The following is a 22,309-nucleotide window of genomic DNA, read 5'->3' as shown; positions in this document are numbered from 1 at the left end:
AATTCATTAACAAAGATGGAACTATGGGAATAGTTGACATTACTAAGGAAGATATTGATAGATAGTGTAGAAATGAAGAAAGATACCTCAAAAGAAAAAAAAAAGAATAAATGAAGAAAGCTGAGAACAGAACTAGGTAATATTTACATTACATGCTAGGGAAAAGAAAAGGAATCACATGGAGAAGAAAAGAAGGATTACACAGTGAAATAGGAGAAACAGGAAGAGTTCTGTGTACTGAAAGCCAAAAGAAGAATAAAAATAATTATGGTTAACTGCATCAAATGTTAGAGAGCTCAAGGAAGGAAGGTACAGAGGAAATATCACTGGATTTACTGATTAATGAGCAGTTTCTGTATAGTGATGAAGGAAGAATCTAGATTGCAAAGGGCTGCAGGGCTGCAGGATATGTAGGTAAGTAGAAGTATGGAATAAAGACTGCTCTTCAGAAAGTCTTATGTCCATTGTAAAGGGGTAATTGGGATATAGGCAAGCATTTTTGTTAGGTTAGGAAAGGATTCAGCATGTTTGTCACCAGAAGTGAAATCAGTGAAAAGAAAAAAGATATGTTTGTGTAACACAAGATTCAATAGCCATTCTTCCATCGAGATGATGGATACTGTTCCTGTATCTTTAGGAGGGAATAGAATCTTGAAAGGGCAACTAGGTGAACCAGTGGATAGAGTTTGAGGCCTGCAGTCAAGGAAGACTCATCTTTCTGAATTCAAATCTGTCCTTAGTCACTTATTAGCTGTGTGACCCTGAACAAGTCATTTAGCTCTGTCTCAGTTTCCTTATCTGCAAAATGAGCTCCCACTGAAAATGGCAAACCACTCCAGTTTCTTTGCCAATAAAATCCCAAATGGGGTCACAAAGAGTCAGACATATCTGAACAACAGCAGGATCCTAAGATGAGTGTGTTTTAACTGTGGTGGTCAAAGAGAAACTGTAAGGACAGAGACTAAGAACCAAGAGAACTTTTTTGTTGTTGAGAGAACTGTTTTAATGTTTATATTGCAAAGAAACAAGAGAATTCTTTGGAAGAGACTTTCATTGGTATCCTGAGAGGACTGAATGGGACTGTGATTCCACGAGTGAGGAAGAATTAGCCATTGCAGTGATGGTTAGAGGTCACTATCTCTGACCCATCTTATAGATGATCTATTGTGGCTAATTAGTTATTCTTTGTTTTACTGCTTGTTACATTCTTACAAAATTACATCACTAGTATAATGTTGGTTTTTATTTAAACCCAGGAGGTAAGGAGATTTTATAAAAGAGAGAGGTTAGCAAAAACTTATGGGAAGAGAGTTTTGTAAAGTTTATTTAACAAATATAAACTGGATAGGGGCTCAGAGCTGATTGATTAATTAATGAGAGAGATATGGAAATTTCAGTAATTAATGAGGAAATATCAAATCATACACCTTGGTTTTCCTAGAAGCAAGAATAAGAATGAATAAGTGTGGTATTAATGTGATTAAAGATCTTCCCCACCCATTCAATAGGGCCTTTACTTATACCCTTTACTTACTAGGTTCTAGTAAGGCTAGAGTAAGGGGTAGTAAGGAGAGCCCAGAGTGTAAGAGAAGCAGAATTGAGAAGCAAACATCAAAAAAAACCAAAAAAACAAAAAACATTGAGGCAGCAGAACTGAGAATCCAAAGAATCCAGGGGACTGCAAGGACTCTGAGAACTGCAAGGGCTTTCAGAACTTCAGGAAAGGACACAGGCAAGCAGACAGTTAGGATTCGTGAGTGATTGTTTATGAGAAGGCCCTAGCAGGGGGGAAGGTTACAGGATGACTTGGTTCCTTGCTATAATACTGTGATAAAATTTCCTTGTTGCTACATTGAGGTGGGCTTACTGGTTTTGGAATATAATTACTGCTTTATTGAATTAGAGTAATTGGTCTTGGGATTTGATACTCTGGTGTCTAAATAAATATCGCACTTCCTTTGTCTTTTACTTAGGGAGTTTTTCATACTTTGTGATTCCTAACCATACAGACATGTTCATGGTCATCCTTGAGGTCATGAATCTCGCCTTACTGATACAATAAGGTAGTGAGTAAAGTAGCAGGCTGGATGGGGGTCTAGTGTGGTTTTCCACCAAGGATTATACCCAACACTCACATTGGCTACTTGTGAGGTACTGCACCTTAAACCCTGCAAATGTATTAAAATAATGAAAATAAACTTCAATTTTATTTCATGGTCAGGTAAGTGAAACAAAGAAAGAAATGGATAGATGAGGAAAAAGAGGAAGAAGGAAGAAGTGAAGGAAGTTGAGAAAAGGAATGAAGGAAGAGAGAAGGAAATAGGTGAAAAAAGAGAAGAAAACAGAAGTTGAGTGAGAAGTAGTGTAAGGAGAGATTGGGAAATACAGCAGGAAAGGGAGACAAAGTCTTTGAGAGGTAGTCTAAAGTCTGAGATATTTTGAAGGAAAAAAAAAGAGTAGTTTTTGTTAAGATCTGGGGTTTGTTTAAACCATTTTTTGAAACTGTGTAGCCTAGGTCCAGAAATGAAATCGCAGGTTTTGCTGCCAAAGTTCTCCACCAAATTATTTAGATAAATTTGCAATGCCCCACAAGGAGAAATATAATCTGGTTTCAAAAATTTCCTTTTTCCTACTTACCAGCTGCTGAACCCAAATTTGGATTTACCAATTGGGTCATGCGTAAAGTAGTGAAACTATGACTTTGTTTCAGGGTAACAAAATTTAAAGGGGGTACTGACAGCATTTTAAACCCTTCAACATCACGTAAATAAGTGAGTTTTATATTTACTAAGACTATAATGAGTTAAAATAGGAAGTTGTTACCAGCTTCCTCCCCATCCTCAATCCCAGGGGAACAAAAGTTTCTACCTCTGCCCTCATTACTGCCTTTTCCCCTGGCAATGGCCTTCTCAACATTGGCCTTACTACAGTGTCCAAGGGACTTTACCTTCCTCTTCCACCTGTGGTGATTAAAAAAGTTCGAGACATAATTTCTGAGTAAATGAATCATTTTATTAATAATGCCAGCATTGTAATAAAAGCTTGGTCTTTTGACCTTCTCTCTCTTAGAACAAAGACAATCATGGTGGTGGGCTCAAGGCTTATATGTTCTTTTTGAAGAGGAGTGTTCAAAAGGACCACAATCAACTCTGATTGGTTAACAATTAATGAGAGAATGAATATTACAATGAGGAGCTGGACCTAAACTTTGATTATGACATTTAGTTTTTATATTCCCCTCATCCTTGGGCAATCTATCCAAAGATTTTTATGCCTCACCCAAGCCTGAGCAGAACACAATAGCTACCCTACCTGGGTGGGGGTCTGAATCAAAAAATTAGTCCAATCTTATTAACAGCAAAGTTTTTCAAGAGACTGAACTTTTAAAATGAGGATTTTAGAAAAAGGATTGGAGGGGGGCAAACTCTGGATCTCCCCAAATCATTGATTATTAATAATCATTTCTCCCACACTTTAAGTGTTAAGGGTAGGCTTCAGGATGTTTACTACAGGCACAAAATTTTGTAATTATGGTTCTAGTCCCCAGCTACTGTTCCAGGCGAACCTATTAGACCACAACTAAATTGCAGGTCATTCTCCTTTATCTATGCCCCCCCAAATTCTTTGTTTTCCACACCATCACTCCACCTCTTGTCTCTGCCTTGTCTTAATCACAGACTGATCAAACCACTGATGAAAAAATAGTTACAGTTACCATGGGTAATGAGATAATCTATCAGCTAATAAAAAGGAACACAATCTTTTAAGTGTAAAACTGTAATGTCTAAGATATAACGAAATATACAATGCTACAAGACCATACCTGCATGAAGCAGCTTGGTACAGTAAAAAGAGTAGTGGATTTGGACACCTGTAGCTGTTTTTTGTTCAGTTGTTTCAGTCTCGTCGGCCCCATTTAGGGTTTTCTTGGCAAAGATAGTGCAGTAATTTGTCATTTCCTTCTCCAGTTCATTTGACCGGTAAGGAAACTGAGGCAAACAGGGTGAAGTGACTTGCCCAGGGTCACATAGCTGGTAAGTGTCTGAGGCCAAATTTGAACTCAGGAAGCTGAGTCTTCCTGACTCCAGGTCCCACACGTTATCCATTGCGAACTCTTTATTCGGCTTCTCTGGATTTGTTTCCTCTTTTCTAAAATAAGGGTGTAGGACCTCTAGGTATCCTAGCTGTCTCTATATTCTAATATTTACCAGATAATTCTTTCGTTTCATTCTTTTGTTTTAAAAATATGGCGAAATGTAATAATTGTAGACTTTTTACCTGAGGTGAGCTTTTTTAAAAATAATTTCAGATTTTTTAAAGTGTGGAAAATTCCACCTAGCAGAGGATGGTTTCGATCCATCGACCTCTGGGTTATGGGCCCAGCACGCTTCCGCTGCGCCACTCTGCTCTGAGGCACCTTAAGTCTTCACTCCACTCTAAGATGACATTTACGTTTTCACTGGTTCCTCCCTCTTTTGTTCTCTTCTCCAACAGACGATCGACCCTGGGTCTCTTTTTCCTGACCATCTGAAAGAACACCAGCGTCAACGGTGCGGAAAAAATACCATATGTGGGACGGAAAATAAGTGAGAGGGAATGTTCTTTGACGCCATGCTGTGGTAAAGGCTTCCAAAAGGAGAAATTAAAATAGAAAAAAAGACAAAGAACTGTCTCCTTTTCCATACAGTATGTCAAAATGTTTGAGTTTTACATTCAGAATCGAAGATTTTGAAAAGAAAGCAATATATACCTATTAAGCATTTTATATATGTATATATCTGTCTCTCTGTCTTGCTGTCTGTCTCTCCAAATGCTATTAGCTTGGAGCTGAGCACAAGCTCTTTCTTAAGCAGATAAGAATCCTGTCACTGAACCACCACCAAGTAGCAAAAAGGGCCGTCTAAGTCATTTCTCTTCGATTTCTTTGTGAACTGAGATGACTCCGCCAGCCCCAGCCCTTTGCATTGGGTAGGAAGCTAACAGTGTGGTGGTGTAGGACAAAAGGGAAATTCTCAATCCAGTTAAATTCGTATTATGCCGTTGGCTAGCTCTTTAACCGTGAGCAAATCATTGCACCTCTATGCCCTTATTTACAGAATTTTCTCGCGGAATTTTCGGAGAAAATAAATTTCAAAAAACACATCGGAGACAAAGAAGAAGAAACAGGAAAAAGATTTCTTCCAATAAGAAGAGGATGCACAGTAAAGAGGGGGCGGAGCTTGAGGTTTTGAATTCTTGGTCCAGTAGCTGTTAGCACCAAGTGACATTGCCTGGGGAGGGGGGACGGTGGGAGGGCAGAAGATGACGTAATAATCAAGTTTCCCGCCCGCGCGCTTTCAGTTTTCAAACAGGTCGGACCAGCGGCTATATAAACGCCCCCGCCACCAACGGAAAGCTCAGACGCTTCAGTCCTTTCTACATTGCTTGTCATCATGTCTGGTCGTGGCAAAGGAGGCAAAGGTTTGGGCAAAGGGGGTGCCAAGCGGCACAGGAAGGTGCTCCGCGATAACATCCAAGGCATCACCAAGCCTGCCATCCGCCGCTTGGCTCGGCGCGGCGGCGTCAAGCGTATCTCGGGACTCATCTACGAGGAGACCCGCGGCGTGCTGAAGGTGTTCCTGGAGAACGTGATCCGGGACGCCGTCACCTACACCGAGCACGCCAAGAGGAAGACTGTCACTGCCATGGACGTGGTCTACGCCCTCAAGCGCCAGGGCCGAACCCTCTACGGCTTCGGCGGCTAACTTGATTTCTTACACTCACAAAACAAAACTTAAAAGGCCCTTTTCAGGGCCCCTCATTTTTTCATCAAAAGAGCTGAGATCGAACTGCGGAATTAAAAGGTTTTCCTGGGCTCAGTGTGACTATAGTCCTTAAAATTCTTAGGTGGTGAGTTGTAGAGAACAAAGGCCTAGAAACTGCTTTTTGCTGCCTAGACGTAGGAGAAAGGGGGTGGGGGTAGGAGAGCAGTGCTTTCTTCCATTTTGTAATTTATGGGTAACCTAGGATCCAGTCTATGTAGTCTCTACGCCTAACTATGAAAGGGTTAACATTTGGCAACAGGATAATTTCACATTTGACAGCCTTTAGCCTACCTGCTAGCCTATTGGTAATGTTACAACCCTATAGATTTTGTTTCAGCTATGAAAGGGCTGACTCATTAGATCAGGCCCCCTTTAGCGCAAAGTTTTATGGTGCTGAGAATTAAGGCATCAGGAGTATTTGGATTTAAAGAACTGTGCTACCTCTGATACTCCCAAAACAACGGTGAAAAAGTCTTAGAAGATTAGGTCGTGGCTTCTAATAAACCCCAATTAGATTTTAAGGGGTGATGGTAGTAATTTCTTAGATTGTATTCTCGGACTCCCCGTTAACTCGCTGTTGTCGACCCAGTAGGTTAAAAAAAAAAACCCTTTAAAAAAATAACCCTTTAATTGCTCTTTAATACTTCTATCACAGGCCAGCTTGGGTATGTTTAACTTGGAGAGAAGGTAAGATTGAGAAATTACAGTGGTAGACTAGGATTTTGACGTTATATTGGCAGATGGGACACGGCAGAGGCCCTATATAATTCCTTATGGTTTTAAAACTGGAAAGAATCTTAGATAGTGTCTAAGTCCAATCCCTTCTATATAGATGGGGAAACTAAGGCCCTATGATGCAAGGTTACTTGCCCAGCATCACATAAATTTGCACCCAGGTTGTCTGAATTCAGAACTTAGAGGCCTCTCACTTATTCTAGGTATGGGGAACAGCAGAGGCATAAATCAGAAAGCATAGGCTGTGTTTGAGGTAAGATCAATAACGATGAAATTATACAGGGTGTCCCAAAAATCTAAGCAATTTTTCTGGACTGCTGGAAAGTTTTTGAGATGTGCCTGGATATGCAGGCTAGCACCAAGTTGTGGAGAATATCAGACAAAGGAGTGAAAAGTTTACTTTGTAAACAATAGTTTGCAGGTTTTTGAGCGATTGCATGACCAGATTTCTGGTTAAGAAACATTTTGATAGAAGTGTGAAGGAGGTCGAGAGTAAAAGGGCAAAAACCTGTTAGGAAACTGATGATATATATACCTTGGTAATTAGTAATGAAGGTCTGTATTAAGCTTGATGGGAGTAAAAATAACAAAGGTCATGGCATTTCAGAGACAAAACCTCAGGGGCATCTAGTCAAACTCATACCCTGCCCCGCCTCCAGAAAGAGACTGTCTTAAAATATTCATGCCTTTGCTTGAAGACCTCCAGGGAGATGGAACTCTGCAGGTATTCCCATTCCATGTTTGAATAGTTCTAATTGTTAGGAGAGACAGGGTGCAGGATAGAGTGCCAGCCCTGGAGCCAGGAAGACTCATTTTCCTGAATTCAAAATGGGCCTCAGACACGTACTAGCTGTTGTGACCTGTGACCCTGGGCAAGTCATTTAACCTTGTTTGGGTCAGTTACCTCTTCTGTAAAATGAGATGGAGAGGGAAAATGGCAAACCACTCCAGCATCTTTGCCAAGAAAACCCCAATGGAGGAAGGGGAGTCATGAAGGGTAGATTCCAGATTACCTAGAGTCGTGTAGCTTTTGTGTGTCAAGCAGATAAAGGGACCACAAGTTTTCATGGCTCCAAGGACGCTAAACCAAGCTATCTCTTATTATTGCCTTACACTGTGGGTAAAAGAGAACCAATCTCAAACCTCTTCCACTTGACAGTCCTTCAAATTTTGGTATGCAGCTTTCATTTCATTGATGTATTTTGTTTTCTCTGTTATTTTCATTTCTTTTCATGGTTTTCTTGCGTCATCCTGAGGATTTCTTGTCCCAATTTTTCCTCTACTTCTCTAACTTGCTTTTCCAACTCCTTTTTGAGCTCTTCCATGGCCTGAGACCAGTTCATGTTTTTCTTGGAGGCTTTTGGTGTAGGCTCTTGCACTTTGTTGACTTCTTCAGGCCGTACGTTTTGGTCTTCTTTATCACCAAAGAAATATTCCAAAGTCTGAGACTGAATCTGGGTGCGTTTTTGCTGCCTGGCCATGTTCCCAGCCAACTTACTTGACCCTTGAGTTTTTCATCGGGGTACTGCCTGTAGAGTTATTGTTCCAAGCTTGAGGGGATGTGCCGTTGATTTCAGAGCTAATTTCTATATAGCCAGCTCTTCCACCCCAGCACTCCTCCTTCCTCAAGAACCACCAACCGGGACCTGATGCAAATCTTCAGCAGGCTCTGCACTCCTGCTCTGATCCACCACTTAATAAGGGGCGTGGGGCCAGAGGTAACTGCACCTCCCCCGCTGCCCTGGGGCGGTGGCCGAACCTCGAACTCCCCCCCCTCCCCCGCAGCTTTTCCCACTTAACCCCCTCTGTTGTCTCTGTTGAGAAGTCTGGTAACTCCCACAGCTCACTGATTCAGGGTGCTAGGGCCTGTTCTGCCTGGCTCCTGGTCTGGCTTGTCCTGCTGCCTCCCACTCTGAGCTTTCCTCCCCTCCACTTCACGCGTCATAGACCTCATCCAGCGACCATCCAGGCTGTCCAGGGCTGGATCCCTGCTTCCCTCTGCTAAATTTGTGGGTTCTGCAGTTCTAGAATTTGTTCAGAGCCATTTTTTATAGGTTTTTGGAGGGATGTGGTGGGAAGCTCACGCAAGTCCCTGCTTTCCAGCCGCCATCTTGGCTCCACCCTTCATTTTCATTTCTGAACATATCCTGAAAGCCATTTCTTTTAATAGAGAATTTTTAAAAAGGAAAAAAAATAGCTCCATAGTTCAGCAAAACTAAACATGTCATAAAATCTTAGCAATAGTTCCCCCCTCTGCAAAGGAGAGAGAAGTAAATTTTCTTATCCTTTCCCTATGGACAGTCTAGGTCATTAATTGCACAGTATTAAGTTTCATTTTATTGTTCCATTTAAATTGTTGTATATTGTTCTCGGTTCTCCTTTCCTTCCAAATCACTTCACTTATCTTCTAATACTTCCCTGAATTCTTCATATTCATTACCTGTATTACGTTCATATAACACAATGTGTTAGCCCTTCCCCAGTTGCTGAACACCTGCCTTGTTTCAAGTTCTTCACTACTACAGAGAGTGTTGAGATATATATATATATATATATATATATATATATATAAAAAACATTTTGGTGTATAAGTCCCTCAATAACTTCAGCAAGAACACCAAGATCAAGGAATCAACAAGTTGTCTTTAAGCATCTGCTTTGTGCGCAGTGGCTATATACAAAGACAAAAATATTGAAAATGATTCATGTCTTCTGGAAGCTTCCATAAACTAAAAAAAAAAAATCATCTACACTTCCATAGGGGGAAAAAAAACAAAATGAAGAATAAATACCTCAAAAAAGGAAGGAAATCTTGTTCAAATTAACTGCAAAGTATATAAAATTTTTGAGAGTCAAGTTACCAAGACATTCGAGACATATAGAACAAAACATTCCTCAAAGAAATAAAGAAAAACTTACTTTGGAGGGATATCTAATATCTAGTGATTATTGGGTGGTGCCAGTTCAATTTTTTAAAAATCATGATGCTACCTAGATTAATTTACAGACAAGACACAAAAACAAGATTCATTTAAAACAAGGTCTAGAATCTCAAAGTAATAAGAAGTCAGAATGAAGGGGAGGAATAGAATTTCCAGATTAGGCTAGAAGGAAGTAATTATCATCTTAATACTAACATTCTAATTTCCAGAAGGAAGTAATTATCATCTTAATACTAACATTCTAATTTCCAGGTGGTAGCTGTTTGTAGAACCTTCTCTTATCATGTGTCCCACGCAAGGAGTCTGTTATCTTGTATTCTTGGGCAAATCTTTATGAGAAGTCCTAGTAATGATCTCATTCTGAAAGTTTTACCTTTAAGTTACAATTTAGGAACAGTGTGTTTATCTGAAAGGTAACATCAAAGTTACACTTTGTGAGTGTGTCATAAGGTAATACAGCTTCAAGAACTTTCAGGATTGGATAAGCTATTGCAACTTTCTAAGATTCACACAAAAGCTGTCTCATATGCAGAATATTTAGTGTCTTTTGATTCCTTTTATACAGGGTGTCCCTAAAGTCTGTATATAAGCAAAAATGTATATTTTGAAATTTTGGGAATATTATTAAAGATCTTAGCCCCTAAGGACTTTTTTTTCCTGGGGTATGCTATGGAGAAGGTGAACTCAATGAAAATCACAGATGCAACACACTTGATTGAACGCATAAAGAGTGAATGTGCTAAAAGTGACAGCAATGTGGTTATTGCATCGAGTTCATGTGAATCTTGCAAAATGCATCAACCTCATCACAGATGATGGAAATCAGATTGAAGATGTTATTTGTTAATATTCCAATTAAATAAAATGTTGTTGAAAATTTCATTCATTTCATTTCTTGAAAATGTGCATTTCTGCCCATGTGTCCAGACTATAGGAACACCCTAGAATTTGCATGAAGGCTATCAATTCCTAAAGTAACACTTAGTAAATCTACTAAAATTTAGCTAAGCCTTTAAAGCGTTAATATGTAAATTGAGACCCTATTAGTTCCTTCCGAGTTCTTTTTCCTTGACATTTGTGTCATACTCATTTTATACTCTTTTTTTTTTACTCATTTTATATTCTTTGGAGAGGGATATGTCTCTGCCATATAGCAATACTGTGAGAATGTTACAGTATTAAAAAGATGTCTATTTGCTTGGCTTAGTTAGAGGAGCTCTGCAATTCTCAGAAAGCAAAATTCATCCCACGAAGATCTTGGCTGAGATCTTCCTGCTGGGCTACACAGGACTTTTGTTAGTACAATCTTTTTCAATCATCCATTTACAGAGGATTTTTCTGTCTAGAATCCACTCAGGAATGTTGCTGGCTTTCTGGGTATGGAAACATTCTCCACAAATTTCATTCTCATTAGTTGAAAATCTAGGTGTTGTAAGTGAAGCACACACAGAACTTGTTTTCAAGTTAGGAGTAAAAGACGGAGTCCTAAGGTTATTGAAGGAAGGGAAGAGTAGTAGTTGGTTTTTATTTTTCTTTCTCCTGCACTCCTGGCTCTGGTATTCTAATGCTTCCAGAGCACTTCAAAGGTGTGTCAAACCCATGACCTGCTTTCACTCACCTAGTTTTGGGAATCTCATTTCCATAGATAGGTTCTCAGTTTTGAGCCCAGCCTACCACCCAGAAACAATGATGAATAAGAATATAAATTATAATGGTTTAATGAATAGTGTTGGGGAATTCTCTAGTCATCTGGAGAGAAGCATATCCATCAGTGACGGTCTGATATCTCTGGATCAAAGAGGCCAGATTGAAATTAAAATGCTAAGGAATCTGATCTCCCTAAGAGCAAATTCAGATATCTCTGAGACAAATTTGGTTTTTATAACGATTCTGCCTTTTTAGAGTACACAGCTGATCATTAGCAGCACATAGGATAAACAAGTAAAGCATTTCACTGGAGAGGGAAGGTTAAAGAAGGGGGTGGGGAATCAGTGGGGAGTAATCAAACCAAGGACAGTGAAAAGGCTGGTTTATGAGAACACATTCCCTGTTCAAGGACAGGAGATAAAAGAAGAAACCAAAAACTTTTACAATTGTAAAAGCAGTTCTTTTCAGATAAAATTTCAAGGTCTCTTTTTCAGGGACATCAAGTAGCTGTTAGAATCGTGGATGAGACCATCCATTTTACCAGGTTAGAGTCGGGGAACTTCACACCAGGTGGCTGGGGAATTTCTACATAATTAGTCCATCAAGATGTAGTGAAATGATTGAAATTCCTATGCCCCTCCTTACTCCCACCTCATAGTAAATGTGGGAACAAGTATTTTTTTTAGATAAGCTCTTCTTTGTAAAAGATCTCTTGTCATAGTTAGCATCTGAACTTAGAATCCAGCAATGGAACCTTTGTTTTGGCTTTAGAGATTAAACCACATGGAATGGGATCAGAGGGGGTTTTTGGCATTAAAGTGAAAAGAAGCCTTCCTGTTATGCCTCAGTAGGATGAGTCTCAGGTAGCTCCATGATTCCATACTCGCCTCAATCCCTGCCCAGTGGATTGGGCCAACTCTAATTCTTTAGGGAGATAGGGGTGGGCAGTGATCTTAATTAGGTAGGTTATTGTACTACAACTAATTCCCACATAATTTAATCCGCCCCTCTGCCCTTAGCTTTTCTTTTTGACCTTTTATATAAATTTCCTTAAGGGAAAAATCCAGAAAGAAATTTAGATTAAAAAAAAAATCTATTTTTGATGTTTTCAGTTCAACTAAAAAGGAGGCTTTAAACTTGCTTACACATAAGCAAATTATACAAAGGAGGAGGCGCACTGGCAACGGGATCAAGAAACCATACTAGCCCTTTCTTTAAAGAAAAGGAAAAACTACTAAAGTGGAAGATTTGCATGTATTACTTGTCTTAATCACCCTATATTATATGACTAAAGTGTTTTGGAATACTGTGTATCGTAAGAAATTCAATAGAGGGGTACATGGAGGGGTTTATACGACGTGTAAACATGAACCTTTTCAGTTTTTAGAGGTGAAGTGATATGCTTATAGCAACTTTTTTCTGTTTTCTTTTATCAGAAGGGACAGATTCTTGTAACAGAATCTTAGTGAACAATGAATAAACATACTCCAACCCTTCAACAGTATTTCCAAGATTTATTATTTACATTATAACTTTTTAAAGAGAAACTTAAGAAGTAGTCGTGGCCGAGTGGTTAAGGCGATGGACTAGAAATCCATTGGGGTCTCCCCGCGCAGGTTCGAATCCTGCCGACTACGAGTTGTGGTCTTTTAATCAGCTTTAATTCCACTTTAATTACTTGTTTCAAAAAAGTGTATCTCAACCTACGGGGGGAAAACAGGAAGATACTGCTTCGTGGACTGCTTTGCAAAGGAGTAGACTTGGAAAAAGGCCAAATGAAGGGTAAAAAGGTATGTTCTCCAGCGGCTGACAAAGCCTGTACTTATTATGTATTGAACACGTTTTTGATCAATTTCATTCCACAAGCATTTCTGTCCTGGGAGAGACGGTTTTCAAGGCTCCAGCCCAGCACTGCTGACTGGAGTTTTAAGTCTCTTCCTTCTTCTAAGAGTTCTTTCAACTCACTGTCTTTCGTTCCCCACCCCTCAACTAGAAATTAAGTATCGTGAAACTTCCTGTTCTCTTAATTTGTGTGGCTTTCGAGCCTATAACAGAACTGAGTAGATAAAGTTTACATCCAGAACACAACTCCCCAAAACCAGGGGGAAGGAGGGATTTAGAGAAAGGGGATTTTTTCTCCTTAAAGGCTGAATTGTATGCATGAACTTTGTATGGTATGTATGTTCACTGAGATTGGTGACTTCCTCCATTCGCGCTAACAATAACTCAATCTGGTCTGAGGGTCAGGACACCAGGAAGACAAAGAGATATGTTTATTTTTCCCAGTAAGAATCTTGTAAAAAAAAATACTTTTTTTGTATCTTTGTAGCTATGAAATGTAGCGTAGCACTTGGTATATGTGTCTTCTTCCATCTCACCCCTCCCAACCAGAAAGGAGGGGCAGGTCAGAAAACTCCGAGTGCCACCAGGTCCTGCTGGGGCGGTACCTCCTTTCCTAGTCCCCCTCCTTCCTCAGTCTTCCTTGCCCTTCTTTCTAAAATCTGGGGAGAGAGGAACTGCGCAGTCTCTGGGACTGGCCTGACTACCTGGCCGAGAGTCACACCGAATGAATACACCCGATAGAAACGAAAGGCAGACTCCCAGTCTCCGGCAGACTTCAGATGCAATTCAAATTCTGTCCTTGGTAAGCTACCAATGAAAGGTGTAGGATAAAAAGACTCATAGACATGTCTCCAAATGGTCTCCTTGGCCACTAAATCAGGAGTAAGATCCTGTCTTGTAGGTTCTGTAAAACATAAAACTTTCTCAAAAGTCATCTTTAACCCTCCCCTGCCCATCCCCCCTGCACTTAGTCATGCTCAGCAAAACAGAGGAAATGAAACTTTATGTAAACGAATCATAATTTACAAAAGCTACCACTAGTTCACAAGGAAAAAGATCAAATGGGGGGGGGGGGAGGGAGTGTTTTTCCAAAGCTCTAAAGGGACTCCCAACCTGGAGTCCATGAACTTTTTTTTTTCAGATATAAATATATTTCTTAATTGCTAAAACCATTGGTTTTTTCTCAGTCCTCATTCTCCTCAACCTCAGTGGCCCTTGACATTGATACTCTTCTGGATACTCTCTTCTGTCTAGGTTTTCAGGACACCTCTTTCTCCTGGTTGTCCTCCTCTCCATCTGATGGCTGATCCTTATGAATGTCCTTTGGGGTATTCTCCTCTAGATCACAGCCTCTGACCACAGGAGGCCCACCAGGTTCTGTCCTGGGCCCTCTTCTTTTCACCCTCTTTCTTCACTTGGTGATCTCATCATCTTCCATGGATTTAATTGCCATCTTTATGCTGATATTCTCAACTTTAATACTGCCTTAACTTCTCTACTGATCTCCAACCTACAAACTCCAACTGCCTTTCAGACATTTCCCACTGTCCCGTAGACATCTTAAACTCATGTCCAAAACCAAGCTCCCCTTATCTTTCTCTCAATGTCCTCCCCCCACCCCTACCCCCCCACTGTGGAGGGCAATGTGATCCTCCTAGTCCAGAATGTTCACAACCTAAGGAGTCATCCTGGCCTTATTGTTATTTTTCACCACTCCATATCCAGCATGTTGCCCAGGTCTTTTGATTTCACCTTTGCGAAATCTTTCCACCCCTTCTCTCTTTTGACATTGTCACTTCAGTGCAGGGCCTTATCATTTCATGCTGAACTATTGCAGTAACCTGCTGGTGGGTCTGTCTGTTTCAAGTATTTACTTAAATTAAGTGATTTACTTAAAGTATAGATCCTACTTCTCTCCTTGATCAACTCCTGTGGCTCCCTATGGCCCTAGAATCTACTCTTCTTTCACTTACTCAGCATCTACAATTTACCTTCACTGGCTTCTTCCAAACAGGACACTCATTTCTACTCCATGCATTTTCACAGACTCCTTCTCACTGACTGCACCCATGCCTTGCCTGATATGCTCTACCTCCTCACCTCCACCTTCTAGATTCACTGGCTTCCTTTAAGACTCAGCTAAATTCCACCTTCTGCTGATGAGGGCACAGTCTCTGGGAACCCCTTGAACCCTTGAACTCTCCTTGAATCTTGCCACTTGACCTGGCCTTGGCCTGAGGCTATAACCATTAAGCCCAAATGCCTACCTTGCCCAGTCCTCTATTGTCCAGCTGTTTCCCACCCTTAATCCTGTTTCCCATCCTTAATTCTGATCAAAATATCTATACCCTAGCTCAGCTACCCCAGCCCTTGATGGGTTGTCATTCCCATATAGCCTTCAGCTATTTCCCCCACCTGGGAGTCTGACTTCATCCTTAAGTCCCTCCCTAGACCCCTCTTCTGGCCACCCCAGACCACCCCTCAATCCCTCCCACAACCTTTGTGTATATAATCTCCATCTTGCCTCCATGAGGTGGGTCAGAACCAATCTAGCTCAGATGGGTCTGGCCCTTTTTTCCTTACAGGCGTCGCAAGGGGTGGGATCTCTCGGGGCAGGCTTATTTGGCTAACTCTTAATAAACTTTATCCCTTCCCTTGGCTGAGAAGGCTTGAGTCGAATTCTTTCGGCAGGACCCGGCGTGTCGGTACTTTGGGGTGTCGAGCACCTCTCACCCCAAACCCTCATCATTTATGGTTCCCTGACCGGGAAGCACTGCTAATCTCAAGTTCTTCTCCAGCCAAGACTGAAGGTATGTGAGCCTCCCCCTCTCCCAATCCCCCTCCTCACTCTCCAAACATTTTGGATGTGCTTCTCGGGCCTGACCTCAGCAGGTCCCAGTGGGTTGGACAGTTTGGTCCAGTGGTCTCAGTGAGTCGGACAGTCACACTGTCCTGGTCAACCTGACGCTCTCTGGTGGTTCTCGGTGGGTCGGACAGCTTGGTCCAGTGGTCTCAGTGAGTCGGACAGTCACGCTGTCCTGGTCAACCTGACGCTATCAGGTGGTTCTCGGTCTACTCGGACAGCTCGGTCCAGTGGTCTCAGTGAGTCAGACAGCCAGGCTGTCGTGGTCAACTCAACCTGACGCTATCAGGTGGTTCTCGGTCCAGTGGTCATGTCGAAGGACATGGACGGATGCCCCATCCGGAAGCATGTGCCAGATCCTTTCAATTGTTTCGGCGCTGGGAATTTGGGAAAGTTTCAGGTACCTTCTGTATATTTTGTTTTCTTGTTTTATTTTGTTTGTCTCCCGACAATTACTCCTAACTTCTCCTTTACTAAGGAGGAAGGAATTTCCAGCCGAAGGGACCCCACGCCCTGCCTCTACTGCAGGCCCTGCAACATCTATCACCATGGGCCCTGCCCCCATGGCAATATCTCCTCCCCTAGCCCCTCTCTCTGAGGTAGCACCCACTTGGGTCTCTGGGGTATCTTCCCCTCTGACCTCTACCCCTCCTCAGGTACTAGCTGATCTCCCTTGCCAGGCAGATGCCCTGGCCTTGCAGTCTAATCTACCTCAGCCCCAAGCTCCAGGTCCCATAGCGCCTTCAAGGCTTTTTCCCCTGAGGGAAATGCCTGCCTCCCCTGCTGGGACAAGGAGATTGCATGTTCCATTCTCCATTTCAGATCTCATCCAAATTAAAGAAAAACTGGGGAGATACTCAGAAGATCCCACTAAGTTTACTGAGGGTTTTAGGGATCTGTCCCTGCAATTTGAACTTTCTTGGTGTGATTTGCATCTCCTTTTCTCTACCTGTTGTACCACTGAGGAGAAGAGGAGAATATGGGAACACGCTCAAAGATTTGGGGACAGTTTGGCTAGCAATAACCCCATAAAATATCCCCCAGGAACAGCTGCTGTTCCAACTAGTGACCCAGGATGGAATTATCAAAGGAGTGAGGATAGAGAAAAGAGAGACCATATGGTAATTTGCCTGTTAGAAGGCCTAAGAACTGCATTTCAAAAGCAAATAAATTTTCAAAAAATTAGGGAGATTACTCAGGGAGAAAAAGAAAACCTTGCCCTTTTCCAAGCCCGGCTAGTAGAAGCTATTAAGAAGTATACAAATTTGGATCCTGATTCTATTGAAGGGGCGGCAACAGTTAATATGTATTTCATTAATCAGTCTGCCCCAGATATTAGGAGGAAACTGCAGAAATTGGCAATGGGACCCCAAACACCTCAGGCCCAATTACTGGAGACAGCATTCGGAGTGTTCAATAATAGAGACTTAGTCCAGGCAGAGGAAAAAGCCAGAGACAGAGAACATGCCCAATTCTTGGCGGCTGCCATGGCCAGGAGATTGCCGGAGGGTGCTTCTGGCAACTTTGGCAAAGGGGAAACCTGCTTTCGATGTCACAAGGAGGGTCACTGGTCTAAGGAGTGCCCCTCTAGGGCGCCCCCCTGGAAGAAGCCTCTAGGATCCACGCCTCCAGGACCATGCCCAGCATGTCCCCGAGGCTGGAAAAGTGGTAGAGCCTCCTCCCAGCACCCTGTCCTCCAGTACTCGGGAGGAGGGGAAAGCCTGGGGCTTGGCTGTGCTCCCACTTTCTCCACCTCTCTCGCGGAGCCTTGGGCAAAATCGAGGCAGAAGGTAAGGTTACCCACTTTATCATGGCTATGTTCTCTTGCTTTAACTAGTGGCTTTGGCCCCACATGCCCCTCGACCTATCAGGTCATGGGCATCAAGGATCTGTTGTCTGAACACTCCTTCTCTGGCCCTGCCCCCTTTTGGGGAAGGGACCTGATGGTGAAGTTGGGAAGCCAATTTTCTATAGTTAAACCTCATAACTCCCTTTTCCCCCTGTTTCCCAGACCTCCCCATGTTCCCCCAGAGGCGTGGGAGAGGGTTGAGCCAATTGTTTGGGATCAGGGAATTCCTGGGCAAGCTACTTCTGCCACCCCAGCCATAGTTCCCCTCCATAGCCTTCAATATCCAATTAAGCCCAAGGCTTGGGAGGGACGGCAACCATTAATTGGCACTCAAGGCCCTGACTCACTCCCTAGGGGCCCCTACCCAGCACAAGCTTTTGGGACTTTGAAAACTAAACTGACCACCACTCCAGCATTAGCTTTACCTAATCTAGAAAAACCTTTCACTCTCTATGTTGATGAAAGGAGAGGACAGGCTTTGGAAATTCTAATCCAGTCCTTAGGATCTGACCCCTGTTTTCCAAAACAATTAGATTCTCTGGCTGCTACAGCCATTCCAATTGAGGAAGCTTCTAAGCCTCTAGCAGACCAGCCCCTAGAAGCTCTGCCTTGCCAGAGCACCCTGGAAGCAGAGGGCCACCAGTGCCTGGCTAACCACAGGCTCACCAAACATCAAACCTTGCTCTTAGATATCCCCGACCTAATTTGGATGTGCTACACACTCCTGAACCCCGAAGCAGAACAAGTGGTTAGGGGAGCTAGGTATGAAATAGTCATCTTTAATTCCCACCAGGGATATTGTCCTTTCTCTGTACTCCTGTACTGTCTGTTTTGTTGTTTGCTTAACTTCCTTGCCAGGTTTGTCTCCTCCAGTCTCCAAGCCATCAACTTCCAGATAACTGTGCACCCCTTGAACTGGACCCATCAAGCCAGCTCTACGCCCCTTGTCAGCAGGAAGCAATTCCAGAAGCTGAGACCTTCGTCCCTGACCCCAAAAGAATTTGGGTCCCATTTGTTTGAGGGGGGAATGATGAGGGCACAGTCTCTGGGAACCCCTTGAACCCTTGAACTCTCCTTGAATCTTGCCACTTGACCTGGCCTTGGCCTGAGGCTATAACCATTAAGCCCAAATGCCTACCTTGCCCAGTCCTCTATTGTCCAGCTGTTTCCCACCCTTAATCCTGTTTCCCATCCTTAATTCTGATCAAAATATCTATACCCTAGCTCAGCTACCCCAGCCCTTGATGGGTTGTCATTCCCATATAGCCTTCAGCTATTTCCCCCACCTGGGAGTCTGACTTCATCCTTAAGTCCCTCCCTAGACCCCTCTTCTGGCCACCCCAGACCACCCCTCAATCCCTCCCACAACCTTTGTGTATATAATCTCCATCTTGCCTCCATGAGGTGGGTCAGAACCAATCTAGCTCAGATGGGTCTGGCCCTTTTTTCCTTACAGGCGTCGCAAGGGGTGGGATCTCTCGGGGCAGGCTTATTTGGCTAACTCTTAATAAACTTTATCCCTTCCCTTGGCTGAGAAGGCTTGAGTCGAATTCTTTCGGCAGGACCCGGCGTGTCGGTACTTTGGGGTGTCGAGCACCTCTCACCCCAAACCCTCATCACTGCTGGATGCCTTTTGCACCCTCCCCTGCCCCATGCCCTTTCCCTTTCATCTCCTTTGTATGTATCATGTATGCATATAATTATTTGCATATTGTCTCCCCATTAGAATGTGAGGTCTTTGATGGCAGGGACTGAAATGTGCATTTGCCTTTCTTTCTATCCCCAACACTTAGTACAGTGCTGGGCACATAGTAAGCTTTTAATAAATGCTTGTTGACTAACTGAAGACAAAGGAAGAAAGGGGGAGATCAGGAAGAGGAAGATTGGAGCAGATGAAGAAAAAAAGTAGAGAAGAATGGTGGTATATGTAGAGAAGGGGATAGGGTGAAAGAAAAATGAAAGAGAAAGAATGAATAAACGATGAATGGAAAAACACTCGTTAAGAATTTATTTTGTGATAAGCACTGAGTTAAATGTTGGAAATACAAAAAGGAAAGTAAAACAGTCTCTGCTTGCTCTCAAAGAGTTTTAGAGCACACTTATAGGACTTCTGGTCAAGGAAGACAAAGAAAGGGGAGGAGAGCCATAGGGAAGATGACGAACACATCCTTTTCAATAATGTCAGAATTTTGCTGGGCCCACGATCCAGAAATGGATGAATCAGAGCCATAAACCACCCTTTGTTGAGTTGGAGATTTGGAAATAACTACATTTTCTGGGAATCACCTTTTGTACTAACAGATGAGAATTCTACCATTGAACCGGTAACAGGGAGAAGGGATCTCTTGCCAGACTAATTTCTTTGTGAACTGGGTTTTCCCTTTTCTTTCACGTCATTCGAATAAACGAAAGGACAAATAATATATGTATACAGCATTTTACAGCAGTGTGGAATGTAAATAAGGTCACTACCAAGACACCTTGCTTCTCATTCCTATTGTGCCACTCACTAATCAGCTAACCCTTCATCTGAAAAAGGAGAGGGCTGTACTAGACCACTTGAAATTCAATAAACTAGCAGCTCCTGACTTTAGGCTCTTTTCCGAAGCAGTTTTGGTGCACATAATCTGTAGGCTGAGGTAAATGCTAGAAGCCACTACAGAAGATGGCATGTAATGTGACCATGAGCCTCCCGCGATTGTAGGAATCATACCTCATCCTAAGCTTATTAGGTGTAAAAGACGGGTGCGATCCCTGTTTATTTGTTAGTGTCTCTATTTTCAGATTTCTCGAGAAAAACTTTACTGAAAATTAAGATCTGAAAATACGGTTTTGGAGATGAAAGAGAAAGACAGTATATATTTAGAAAAAAATTCTCTTTGGGGGGAGGGATATTTAATTATGCATCTTTGGGCTAGGATTGGCTGTTAGAGTCAAAAGGGGTGGGGAAAAATTGTTCCCGCCCATCTTAAGTGGTTTTCAAACAGGTCGGATCCTTGGCTATATAAAGCAGCCCAAGAGAGTGCCTGCTTCACAATTCCATCAGTAGTCTATCTTCGAAATGTCTGGCCGAGGCAAAGGCGGGAAGGGACTTGGAAAGGGGGGTGCCAAGCGGCACAGGAAGGTGCTCCGTGATAACATCCAAGGCATCACCAAGCCTGCCATCCGCCGCCTGGCTCGGCGCGGCGGCGTCAAGCGTATCTCGGGACTCATCTACGAGGAGACCCGCGGCGTGCTGAAGGTGTTCCTGGAGAACGTGATCCGGGACGCCGTCACCTACACCGAGCACGCCAAGAGGAAGACTGTCACTGCCATGGACGTGGTCTACGCCCTCAAGCGCCAGGGCCGAACCCTCTACGGCTTTGGCGGCTAAATTCCTACATTCCTCACAAAATAAAGGCCCTTTTCAGGGCCACACACTCTTCTTTCAAAAGACTGTAGCTCTTGTCTCGAGGTTCGTTTTACCGCCGTGACTTACTGTGGGTGCAGTTTTTTTTTAACTAAAAGAATAGGGAGGTTAACATGTATGCTTACCAACTATTGAAAAAGCCTACTGGGGCCCTAACATGCAGTGGCTTAAAGCCTAGCTATAATATTTAACTGACTAGAGTCAAGAAACGTAAAACAGGTTTGTTACTCAGTATCGTTCAGATTTCTGTGACTACAAGCTTACGGTGCGGTGCGGTTTACGAAGCAGGAATGCAGTAATTTCAATAATGCAGGAAAGCCAAATGTGCTAGCGGACCACAAGGATACCACGCGAGCCAATCGGCTGCAGATCAGGGAAGAACAATACGGCCTTTACCCAATCAGCTGGGATCTGAGCAAAGGCTTACAGGCCGCTATCTAAATTAGTGCTCTGCTCTGGATTCCTGAAAATCATTATCAAACGGCAAATTATCCCAGCGAAGGAAAACCACAAATTCCTATCAATAGGCTTCAATTTGTTTTTGAAAACAGGTAAGTCACTACCTTCGGCCCTATGAAGTAGATGGTAAGGTGCTACGAATCGCTAAATTTATACATTGAATCTCCGTGGAGAGAATAATGCCATTGAAGGATTTCACCAGCTGATGTCACAGCCCTAGAGAAAGGGAGATCACATTTTACATGTCATTTGTATTTCGCTCTGGCACAATGATATGTATTAGTTCAATATTTAATATGCACGCGACCACCCCTGTTCTCCGCTCCCAGCCGGGCACTACCCCACCCCCGCCCCCAGCCATTGGCTTTTTTTCCAAGATCCTGCCCTTAGAAAAAGAAGTCTTGCGTTCTAATCCCCAAGAAAATAAGTCTTTTCATAGCTGGTTGCTAGTGAGCTGGGGGTGGAGATTTTCGGCCTGAAGATGAAAATTCAGGTTAGTGGGGGTTGGGGGGGAAGGGAAAGGAGGGGGCTTATGAGCACAGCCTAGCCTCATTTTCTTTTTTGTTATTCTTACCAAACAGATCAGGGGAATGACTGACGTTCAAGGCCTAAAGAATAATACGAGCAGATAATAAACGAGTAGAGGGCTGAGGATGATTTGCCGGAGAGAGGAGCTGGAACTTTCCTCAATAGAACAACCAGGGAGTTTTTGAAAACTTTTGAGTAGGAGAGTGACAGGAGTGGATTAATGTGTAAGAA

General features: G+C 42.8%; 1 protein-coding gene and 2 non-coding genes across 3 annotated transcripts; 2 read left to right on the top strand and 1 right to left on the bottom strand.

Moving 5' to 3' along the window:
- Positions 1-4,336: 4,336 nt before the first annotated feature.
- TRNAM-CAU lies at positions 4,337-4,408 on the bottom strand. The gene has a single exon. It is a non-coding gene; the product is annotated as a tRNA-Met (tRNA).
- Positions 4,409-5,405: 997 nt separating this feature from the next.
- LOC118857507 lies at positions 5,406-21,056 on the top strand. The gene is made up of 3 exons (XM_036768176.1): positions 5,406-5,739; positions 19,984-20,006; positions 20,732-21,056. The coding sequence occupies exons 1-3, from the start codon at positions 5,433-5,435 to the stop codon at positions 21,053-21,055; spliced, it is 654 nt and encodes a 217-aa protein (XP_036624071.1). The 5' UTR covers positions 5,406-5,432; the 3' UTR covers position 21,056.
- Positions 12,684-12,765, top strand: TRNAS-AGA. The gene has a single exon. It is a non-coding gene; the product is annotated as a tRNA-Ser (tRNA).
- Positions 21,057-22,309: the final 1,253 nt, after the last annotated feature.

Source organism: Trichosurus vulpecula, chromosome 7, assembly GCF_011100635.1.
Source record: "Trichosurus vulpecula isolate mTriVul1 chromosome 7, mTriVul1.pri, whole genome shotgun sequence".
Taxonomy (NCBI): Eukaryota; Metazoa; Chordata; class Mammalia; order Diprotodontia; family Phalangeridae; genus Trichosurus; species Trichosurus vulpecula.
Note: the sequence above shows the minus strand (reverse complement) of the source record. Positions and strands in the feature narration are given on the sequence as shown.